At 40.7% G+C, this 11,377-nt stretch overlaps 1 protein-coding gene across 2 annotated transcripts in view; it reads right to left on the bottom strand.

Moving 5' to 3' along the window:
- Positions 1-11,377, bottom strand: part of cnot10 (CCR4-NOT transcription complex subunit 10) — a 27,013-nt gene that overhangs the window by 1,443 nt on the left and 14,193 nt on the right. For both annotated transcript variants that reach the window (XM_015404713.1, XM_015404714.1), the window contains exons 9-18: positions 11,142-11,291; positions 10,754-10,956; positions 10,051-10,172; positions 7,290-7,469; positions 4,794-4,874; positions 4,609-4,722; positions 3,515-3,645; positions 3,399-3,431; positions 3,165-3,292; positions 1,894-1,969 (exon numbers count right to left, since the gene is read on the bottom strand). In XM_015404713.1, the coding sequence (XP_015260199.1) occupies positions 1,894-1,969; positions 3,165-3,292; positions 3,399-3,431; positions 3,515-3,645; positions 4,609-4,722; positions 4,794-4,874; positions 7,290-7,469; positions 10,051-10,172; positions 10,754-10,956; positions 11,142-11,291 (1,218 nt within the window). The remainder of the gene's footprint in view (positions 1-1,893; positions 1,970-3,164; positions 3,293-3,398; positions 3,432-3,514; positions 3,646-4,608; positions 4,723-4,793; positions 4,875-7,289; positions 7,470-10,050; positions 10,173-10,753; positions 10,957-11,141; positions 11,292-11,377) is intronic.

The following is an 11,377-nucleotide window of genomic DNA, read 5'->3' as shown; positions in this document are numbered from 1 at the left end:
TGCCTTGCAGCTATATTTGCTGTGATCAGTGGGAATAAAGTAGTTTTAATATGTTTTCAAGTGAGAAAATCCACCTGAAAACTTAATCAGTGCGATCAGTTCATCCAGATTATCATCCTGCCTTCCAATATTAGTTCTGTCGGAGCCGCTCAGACCCCCACATACCAGCGGTGCGCAGACAGTAGGATCCCATTCAACAGCAGCCTCTGGCTGGGTCGCCTCCTCGCGGTTCACCGCAGCAGCTGGTAGATGGTTTTCATCTAAATAATCTAAACTGCAGGTACCAGGATAATAAAAGCGAACATATTCTGCCGGCAGATTTCTGCTTTTTAAGTTAATTTATGCGTCAATAAACTGTTTCAGAGGTGTGATCATAGCGCTCTGTGTCATCAGCGATGTGTCTGTCTCACGGCAGGCTCCCAGGTTTGATTAATACTTTGTAATAAATACATGAATAAAGCACAATCATACACAGTTTTGCTCCCACTCTATTTTTAAATACGCAGTAGAGGTATTTAAACATAGTAGAGGACATGTACCGGTATATAAATGTGCTTCAGCAGCATACAGATGACCCAGGAACCTGAATAAAGAGGTGGAATACAACGTGTCAAATGGTATCCCTTTCTATTTGCTTGGTTTAAGCCGATGTCACACATTTAGCCAGCTTATTCCTGATGTCCCAGAATCTTCTGAAACGCTGGCATATGCTGAACTCTATGTATTTTTTCTATTTTTTTATACATAGTGTTTCATAACAAGTCCAGATCGTATGTCCAACGACAGCCTAACTTATGCATAACACTCGACAGTGTAATGCCCATGAAATGATGCACAAGCCAGTGTCCAGTAGGGGGCAGCAATGCGCCTGGCCTTGCTGGATCCTCCATTTCTTGTGGAACGTCTGCTCACCATGAAGTCTGGAGGAGAACTGACAGTTTCCTCCTGTGAACCTCCTTTATACCAAAATGCTGCCAATACGCCATTATACAGTAGCTGGAAGTTAGAAACACGTTCAGCGCTCGCCTGGAACACGTCAGATACGCTGATATGCATTGGAGAGAAGTTCTGGATAAGTTACGCAGACATTATACACAAGTTACTTATATGTTTAGGATAAGCTAGACGCCATGACTTATGAGCAACTGACACTTAACGTATGTCAACCATCAGATAACTGACCTGGAACTTATGGCCCACATATGAGCATACGCTGGCATTCTGCATTCTTGGACATGTGCCAGTGTGCTTCAGCGTACTCATAACCTGTACCAAACTGACCCATAACTCACTAGACACTACGGTGCGCCTTATGGTCGTGAAAATACGGTAACAAAGTTGTTTCGCTATACAGCCTAATTAAAAAGGATTCCTGGATGGGAAGTGAAACGTCTTTAAGCTTGGAAACAAAGTCCAATGGATTTTTTTTTTTTTACTTTTTGGAATGACTGACCTGGATGACTGAGAATCTTCACCAGCACATTCTCAGCTCACTCTCACCTCTCACTGCCTCATGCCTATAAATACAGCCTTGGTAGCCATGTTTTTCTTTTCTTTAAACATAGTTTCTTAGTTTCTACCCTTTTTTATATCAAAATCCTCCCTCTGTTCTGGTTTAAGCTGTGTTGGATGGTTATGAAGTGGGGCTTTGCTTTGTATTCTGTTTTGTTTTTCCAAGTCAAATGTAGGACCTTGTTTCAATTTGAAAAAAGTAAAAAAGATCTGCAGAGATCGGGATGTGTTGTATGCGTAGCAGGAGCTTCTCTTTATGCACAGGGCATGGAAAAACAAAAAAAAAATCTAATTGGAGATTAATGTTGCCACCTGTTATCCACTCTTGAAGTGAGAAAACCTGATTTAAACAGAAATCAGATGGCTTTAAGAAAAACAAACCATTTTGTAGCTCCAAGTACACCCCCAACAGGATGGCTTCAGGTGGAATCTCCTTGGAGCTCATCATGGATGCAGCCTGATTAGAAACAAAAAAGAACAAAGTTTGTGGAGAAATAATTGATCATTTGTTGTCTAGCAAATAATACCTGTTGGTAAAATATGCATTAACAGCAATAAAGACATTCTTTAGTGTCATACTAGGGCTGAGACTTTAACTAATCATTCTTATTAATTTAATTTCTTTTATACTGAATTCCAAGCGGGAACCTTTTTGTATTTGCCGTTTCTTGAACACCTATAAATCTGTTGCACACTGAGGGTGTTAAAAAGCATCTCATCCCAACTAATGTTGCTGCAACACAGACGTTCACAACGCTGATGTCGGCCCACGAAGGACTGAACGACGAGCTTCAGAACCAACATTATAAAATCCAGATTGCTCCCTGATAAAATGGGCATGAATGGTTGTTCTTAGCAACTGCATCAAGGAGAAATTACTTTAAATTCTCACTCATTCTAAAACAGACTGAGATCTGCCATTAAACAAAGTGACGCAAAAAACCTCAGTGCTTCTTCTTCTTTTATTAAGATCCGAGAGCAGGAGAGGACAAAAGGAACATCTTAAACAATGGATTCATGGAGATTTTAAATAAAGAAAACAGCTGTTATTCTACATTATAGAAAATGAACGGCTGTTGTTGACAAGTAGTGCAACTTAATGTGGCTAACTGACCGAGCTAAAAGAGGCTAACCTGTTAGCTACAGAGCACAGCTACAGTGCCTCCCAGCCCTGTCCTTTATATCACGGTCCTGCAGTTACTTTTTCCACCAAACATATATGCCTGGAAAACCACGTTGTTTTACATCATGTGGCAACGTTCAGCCAATCATATGGTGTTAATGTCAGAGGCAGGCGCAGGCCCCCCCCAACCTTCTCATACGCCTTGTAGACACTTTTTCTTACGACCCTCGGCCATTTTCAAAGAACTGCGGTGAGAAAGGTGAGCTTCAATGACTGTCTGAAACCGTAGGTCACCACTGATATATGCCTGAAAGAGCGCATGCGCAGAAAAAGCTAGCTAATGGCATGAGCACGTAGGACGACCTTACGTAAACGTATCACCAGAATGATTGACAATTAGGAGGACCAGTTATTAAGATGATCCACCCGGAAATAAAATATCTTCCTCTATACCTTTAACTGTATTTTTTCTGTTTAATTAGTTGATGGAAATAAGATGGAAGCTAAACGTATAAAGAATAGAAGGTACCTGATGCAGGCATTTGCGCGCCTTGTCATATTCGCTCCTCAAACAATAGGCACTGCCCAGGTTGAAGAGCATCATGGCCCGAGCTGCTGTCACGCTGCTGGGGTAACATAATGGCATCTTTTTCACCGCTGCAAACACAGGGAACCAAGAAGCTTTGTTGTTATGTTCATCTACACATTTCTGTCTGTTTTAAATTAGGCAAACTTCTGATCATCTGTTATGATGACAACTTACAGGGTTCGACAGGTTCATCTCCCTTCTCATGTCCTGTTAAAAAATAATAACCGTGTATAAAGCAGAAAGAAAACTGTAATTTCAGCAAAGATAATGAAGATGAAAAGCACACCCACCCTGGTCCTGTTCGCTGGTGAGCACCCCCATTAACACGTCACTGATGTTCTCTGGGTTTAGGTGAGTGATCGCGTCAGATATTCTGTCCAAAGAGATTAGGGCTTCAGCAGCATACAGATGACCCAGGAACCTGAATAAAGAGGATACAACGTGTCAAATGGCATCCCTTTGTATTTGCTTGGTTTAAGCCCCTGTCACACATTTACTATATAGCCAGCTTATGCCTGATGTCCCAGAATCTTCTTAAAGAAGATTCATGTATTTTTTCTATTTTGTATACATAGCGTATTCATAGCAAGTCCAGATCGTATGTCCAACGACAGCCTAACTTATGCATAACACTCGACAGTGTAATGCCCATAAAATGATGTACAAGCCAGTGTCTAGTGGGGGGCAGCAATGCGCCCAGCCTTGCTGGATCCTCCATCTCTTGTGGAACGTCTGCTCACAATGAAGTCTGGAGGAGAACTGACAGTTTCCTCCTGTGAACCTCCTTTATACCAAAACGCAGCCAATACCCCATTATACAGTAGCTGGAAGTTAGAAACACGTTCAGCGCTCGTCTGGAACACGTCAGATACGTTGATATGCTTTGGAGTAAAGTTCTTGATAAGTTACGCAAACGTTATGCACAAGTTACTTATATGTTACGGATAAGCTAGATGTGTCGACTTATGAGTACCTGACACTTAACGTATGTCAACCATCAGATAACTGACCTGGAACTTATGGCCCACATATGAGCATACGCTGGCATTCTGCAGGACGTACTTGCCGTATCTCGACGTGTGCCAGTGTGCTTCAGCGTGCTAATAACCTGTACAAAACTGACCCATAGCTCACTAGACACTAGACTGCTTAGTTTCAAAACCCTCTGGTTATTTAAACAAAAATAATAATCTAAAAGGTCTTTTCCTGCAGGTTTTACTTGAAGCCCGATATCAAAACACACATTTCTGACTTCCAAGACCAACCAGTTTGTCCTGATGGCATTGACACCGTCCGAATAGTTTCTTTTTATCTTGACAGCTTTATTCTAGATGGAAACACAGTCAATTCTGAACTGCTTATAAACAACAAATGAAGGACTTACTTCAGGGACCCAGACACCTTGGTTTGATGAAGCAGTTTCTCAGCATGGTGCAGAGCCATCAGGTTGTCTCCCAGTGCCAGGGCCACATAGGCGCTACAGGCCAGGATGGAACACCTACACACCAACAGCAGTTAGAACCATTCAAACCAGGACCCTTGACATCGTTAATGGGTCAGTGTCGTTACCTGAGGTTTTCTACCTCCTGTTTTCTGAGTGGAGAGGATGGAGGCGCAGAAAAAAACTTATCAACGTCATGATTTTTTCCACTGGAAAAAGAGAAAACAAGGATTTGTCAGAGTAAATAAACATTCACATCCAATCAGCAATCCCTGTGGAGATGAGGTCACATCAGGTCCTGGAGGTCCCATCTTTTAGACATGTATTTGCTTCCACACCTTTTTTTATTGTCATTACATTGTCACAAGTACAGAGCAACGAAATGAACTCTCTGCATTTGAGACATCCCTTTAGAGAGCAGTGGGCTCCCATTGTGCAGCACCTAGGGAGCAGTGTGGGGATTAAGGGTCTTTGTCCAGAGAACCCAGAGTGGCAGTCCGTGGGAGTGGGGTTTGAATTCAGAACATCTGGATTCCAAGCGCAATGCCCTAACCACTAGGCCACCACTCCCCTGAGTGAAAGGGATGGATTACCTCCTCAGTAAGCATCAGGGGCTTATTGTAACACCAAAACATAAGTTTCCTAATGTAAGTGCTTGTCCAAATAGTGCGGGCTAGTTGCCTATACCTGGATGCTTCCCATAATAGTTTGGTGACTTTGCAGCAATCTCTCTACGACAATGAGCCGTTGTTACCTGTACATTTGTTGAAGATACCTGTTCAACACAGCATCTGGTTTTGCAGTTTGGTTTATTTAGGTTGTTTTGAATGCTTGGGGTGTGGCTCCTTTAGTAGGCCTCATCTTGGTTTCTTTTTGTGTAAAAAGGTAAATTGATTTCACTTTACAATGTTTTCATCAATTGCTTAACCCTACTTAATGCCGGGCATACACAGTACAATTTTTAGCCCTTTTTGGGCCGATTCTCCAGTTGTGCAAGAATTTTTCGATCAGGCCGCTTTCAGCCTGGTGGGGGGGGGGGATCATGATCACCTCCTGATCAGGAATCGTAAGGTTGGGAGAAAATTAATCATGTTTTAAATTCAGTCGACTTTGGTGAGGCGGTCGTGGGCAAATCACTCATTGGGCAAACAAGGATTCTTCTTCCTCAGAAGCATGGCAGGCAGCGAGTGAAATGGAGTTCTTTCTGTAAAATTGACAGACGTTAGTAGCCACGTTTGCTCAGCCATGTCTTTTTTTCAAATACGTCGTCTCCTTTTCTTTTTAGTGCTTTCAGCGCCAAACTGCCCAAATAGCCAAGGCAGCGCGTTTCACTCTAGTGAGCTTCATATTCCTCTTCTACTAATTTGGCTTCCGGATAGATGAGTCCAAGTAGCGCCATCTCACTGCGGAGCGAGTAGAGTCTGAGCAGGTAGATCGCATCAGAGCATCGAGTGATATTTTTATGCATTACGATATATTTCTGTTTTGTCTTGATTTGTAAATTCATTGCTTCATTAAAACAAATATTCTTTATAATGGTTTCTTCCAATTTAGTTCCACTTCTATTTAAGCAGTATGTCTGCCAGTGTTCTGTTGTTGGTTTGGTTGAAGTTCTTCCCCAGAAAGACTTGAAGACATGTCTGCTGAAAACTATCTGCCTGATGGGCAGATAACCCCCTCATTCCAAGTGTGCACGTAGCAACAGCTGAAATGTTCACAACTGTTTCATAACCTTTAATCACAAGTTCAAAGATGATGAAATAAATAAATGCACATAAATATGTGCATTTATTTTTTCAGCTCACCGCTCCCTTCAAGCAAAGCTCTGTTTAAAAAGGAATGTAGACCTGCAACTAACGATTATTTTGCAAATTTCTGTCGATTATTTTTCCATTAATAATCAGATAGCCAAAGGTTCCTTAAAGTTTTTTTAAATGAAATTAAGCCAGGTGAAATTAAAACTTTTAAACTTAAGGAGTTCTGCACTGCAAAAATGTTTATTTTTTCGCTGAAATTAAGTGCATTTATTCTTGAATTGAGGAGGCAATTCCTCAATTCAAGAAAAAATGAAGTGAGACACTTTTCCAATGGAACAACACAATTTACATTTAAGATTTTTAAAAAAAGTGCATGTTATCAAATTATCTAATTGATGGAATTGGCAAATCATCTTATTTACTTATACTTTATTAACTCAAATTAAGGGTAAATACACTTAATTTGTTTATTTTTTTTAACCCATTTGTAGATGGCTTTGGCAGTGTGAATTGAGCATATTGACAGATGAAAAAGTTTTTATATCTTAAATACAAAATGTTAACATATATTTTACAATCTTGGTCTAATTACTGCTCTAAGTGAGTAGCTCTGTCAGCTAAAGACACCTTTTAGAGTCTCTATACATCATTTTACGATTAATCGATCACTAAATTAGTTGACAATTATTTCAATAATTGCTTAATCACAATTAATTGTTTCAGCCCTAATGTAAAGTAAAAATAATCTACATGAAAAAATTTATGAGGATAATAGAAGTGATAATATTCTGAAAAATAATTCCTATAAAACCCTATAAAGTCTTAGCACGGTGCTACAGGTGTGATGGAAAAGGAGGTTTTTCTGACCTGCAGGGGTCGCTGTTCTCGCTGCTGCTCTCTGTGCTTCCTGACTGACTGGAGTTCTTGGAGCCGTTCTCAGCCTTGGCGTCCTGCTGCTGGTGTTCAGGCAGCAGTAGGAGAGCATTCCTCAGACAGATGGCAGCAAACTCCATACTTGCTACAGGAATGGCTGCTGACTGGCCTTCACTAAGCAAAGACATCAGCAGAGGAAAGCATCAATAAGAGTGAAGCATGTATGGGTATTACGACAGGCCAAACATCAGAACTTCAGCTTACTGCTTGGGTTGGGCATTGAGAATCTGTCAGAATCAGTTCCAACTTTTCAATTCTCTCAGAATTTTTTTTATTTATTATTAATTCCTAGTTTCGATGCTCAGAGCGGAAACAGAAGCTGCCAAATGCCAGCAAAGAAGTACACCACTACGTGTGCTGTCATGTAGCTTAAGTGTAGCAGTTTTTTTGCACCGTTTTTTTTCCTCCCACACTGTTTACATTTGATAACTGCTGCACTTTACAACATGGAAATGTCATGAAAGCTGAACAAAACAACATTTCAGTTTGTATACACTCTGTGTAGAAGAAGTGTAAAGTTAAAGAAATGAGCAGTCGGCTGCCTGCGACACTGGTGATGGGATTAAATGATGCAAAGGACGGAATACGACTGAAATGATTAATCACCACTAGACTCAGCAGGAAAGCCTCATCTTTGACCCGCTAACCAAGGCTCCCTAAGAGGAAGTTATTCCTCTCTAAGTTAGTGCAGCTTCTGCAGGTAGCAGCACCTGCAGGTTCTATCATGTGAGTAGAGCCTTTTTTTATACTCCTTTCCCCTTAACCTACGTCCTAACAGATACAAAATGAAAAACACTTGTGTTTACATAATGACAAAATAAAACTATACATTGTTTATTTGGAATCAGTGTCATATGAAAAAACCCACCAACTGAGTGAGAAATCTAATCGTCCATAAAATGTAAAGCATCCCTACCACAGTAAAAACACACAGGAGATGTGAAAAGATTTATATCAATGTTCTGGAAAACACTCATGGACCGACCATAAACCAACGGATGTTATCTGCCCCCCCTTTGGAAAAAATGACGTATATAATAAAGGTCAAATGGGATCTGTTTGAGTTTATCTGGGATTCCTTCTTAAGGTATGTCAAGAATTTCAACAAGTGAGTGAAGAACATGTAAATGCAGTTCCCAAAGACAATTTTATTTGAGTATATATATGCTGTTAAACTTAAAAGTCAATATAAAGAGGATATGTGGAATATATGATCATTAGGACCAGGATTGTGAGAGGCATTTCGTTTGCATTTTATTTCGACTTGAAATGTAATACTACTACTGTTGCCGTCACACTTTGCATTCTGTTCAAGATGTTTTGTTTAAACTGTTACTTTCTAAAAAAGATATTTTGGGAAAAAACACACAGGAGTATATAAACCGAGTCATGATGCCTTCCTGTTTAGCAGCAAACCACAGTCAGAATCAGGGGAAACAAAAGAAGTAAACGATCATCAGGAAACGGATGCATTCAAATGTGTTTAAATGAACATTTAAACAATAAAGTTCCATATGAAAATAAAATACTCCGAAAACAATTCTATTAATTATATTATACCAATATTAATTATATTAGAGTTTATACATTTATACACTTGTAGAAAATGACTATGTTAAAAATATAGTAACAAAGTTAATTGATGAAGGAATTAAATCATGGAGAAGATCAGACTATTTCATCCAGAAAGAACTCTGGTTAACAAGTTATTTTATAATGTAAACATTTATGTAAATGTAAAAAAGAAAAAAAAAATCCATGTATTGTCACGCAATGGGGAAATTTACTCTCTGCATTTAACCCCTGCCCTTGGGGAGCAGTGAGCTGCCATGGTGCGGCGCCTGGGGAGCAGTGTGGGGTTAAAGATTTTGCTCAGGAACCCAAAGTGGAGGCAGTGGGGATCAAACCAGGAACTTACTTTTCAGATCACAAGTGCACTGCTCTAATCACTAGGCCAACACTCCCCACACGATTCTCTTAAAAAAATAAAAAATAAAAAAAATGGAAATAGAGAATCGTTTCGAACTGGAATCCAAAAAAGGAATCAGACCCTAAATTTGAATTGATGCCGAACCCTTTAGATAGCTTTCCGCTGATGTCACACATGCGAGTGAGAGCCTAGCAACGACCGCTGCCATCTTGGGGGTAAACATTTGCTTAGCAACCACAGACGTTGACGTTCTCTCTGTAGATTTTGATTTTAAACATGGGATAAATCACAATGTTTATGAATACCAAGAGGACATTCTACCAAAACACAAGGGCAGATATAAGAAAGAATTAGCTCTGCGCCAGGGTGGGAAGAGGTTACAGCCGCCAGGCAGAGGCTACTGCTGACCGAGGCTGGCCTCTAGGCTAACTGCAGGAGATGGAAGGAAAGCAGCCAATCAGAGAAGCATGCTGGGAGCAGACAGTGCAGGGAGAGAATGCATCAGCTGGCTGGTACTGCTGCTGGAGGAAGGACCACAGAAAGAGTCTTTTTAGGGCTAAAATAAGATGACTTCTTTAAGAGCCACCTTCAAACCTGCTAAGATCATTCCCCACTTCATCCTTAGTCAGCATAACATGTAGGTCCGCTTTGAATTTGGACACATTTGCACCAATCCTTCGTAGGGCTTTCACCCAAGCCCATCTTTTTGGTCCTTTCATTTCAGGTCCAGAGTTGGAGGAAGCAGCTTTTGGGCATCGTACTGACCTGTAGTTAGTGCTCTGTGAAGACTGGGAAGCTAGGACAATCTTCCGATGGTATCCTTGACCAATTACAGACTGGACGATTCCTTTTTTGCAGGGCAAGCTTTTGCTTTCCTGCTCCGACCCCTGAAATATAAACAGAAAACTATTAATTCACTCGCAGCAGAGGTTTTCCCATAATGTCTTTTTTTTTTAAAGTCGTTTAGAAGTATTGCATGAGAAAAGCTAAATGGGAATGGCAAAGCTTTTGTGCTCGCTTGAGGTGGTCAGAAGTATCAAAAGTATGAATTACTCCAGAAGAAGTAGAAATCCTACTGTTAAAAAACACTTTGTAGAAGTTAGAGGATCAACTTAAGCTTTTTACTGCAGTAAAGGTGTGATTTGAATGCAGGTCGCTCGCGAGTCATTTGACCCGGGTAGTGAGCTGTTCTGACTGCCACTTAAAGCCGGTTCTTCCCGGGTTTAAACAGGTTTTTCAGCCAGTGGGAAAAAGGTATTATTATATTTTACATAAGAAAGTATCCACAGGTTTGGAAATTGCCTTTTTTATGCTGTGAGAATTATTGAAGCAAGAGTGGTAGGAAGGAATCCTTCCTATTGAAGATTTATTGAAGCAGTGGAAGGAATCCTTCCCAGTTCTCTAAACCTGTCCTTACTTTAAGAGTCTAGCAGCACTACGATCACTATAAGACAACGTCACAACCTACCCCTTTGTTAGCAGAGATGCAGCATTCTGCGAGGCGCAGCCACAGTCGAGGGTTGGAGTGGTAAACCTGTACAGCCTCCATTAGGCACTCAAAAGCTGCCAGGGGCCTGGAAGCATGCAAGAGCTGAACGCCACAGTTATACAACAGCTCATAGCGCTTGTTGGACAGTAGAGCACACATAGGGATACCTGTGAGCTTTTTACCTGTTGGAAGAAACAGAAGGACCTGTGAGCAGATAGCATTCATCTTTAGCTCAACTTTCTAAATCTGATCATAAAAGGAACATTTAACAGTTCACAGTGAACGGACGGCTAATCTAATATAGATGAAAATTCTTCATTCAAACATTTTAAATCAGCAGGCTGGACAAAACAGTATCAGGACTTACACTGATTGTTGCTACCGTCTCCCAATTGTGCACAGGTGTGATCATTCTCCTGCAGAGCCTTTTTGAAGTAGAAGATACCCAAGTTGTGTTTGCCCATTGCAAAGTGAATGCAGCCCAGATTGTTCCAGAACATACATCGAACGCATTCGCCTGAAAGAAGCAGACTGGGTTAGCAGTCTGACAGCCAACCAATCAGAAGAGATGACACCGAGATCCAGCCAAGGTACACAAGTTTT

The sequence above is a fragment of the Cyprinodon variegatus genome, unplaced genomic scaffold (assembly GCF_000732505.1).
Source record: "Cyprinodon variegatus isolate N-32 unplaced genomic scaffold, C_variegatus-1.0 Scaffold1836, whole genome shotgun sequence".
In the NCBI taxonomy this organism is placed as follows: Eukaryota; Metazoa; Chordata; class Actinopteri; order Cyprinodontiformes; family Cyprinodontidae; genus Cyprinodon; species Cyprinodon variegatus.
The sequence above is the reverse complement of the archived record's forward strand: the minus strand, read 5'-3'. Positions and strand labels throughout refer to the sequence as shown.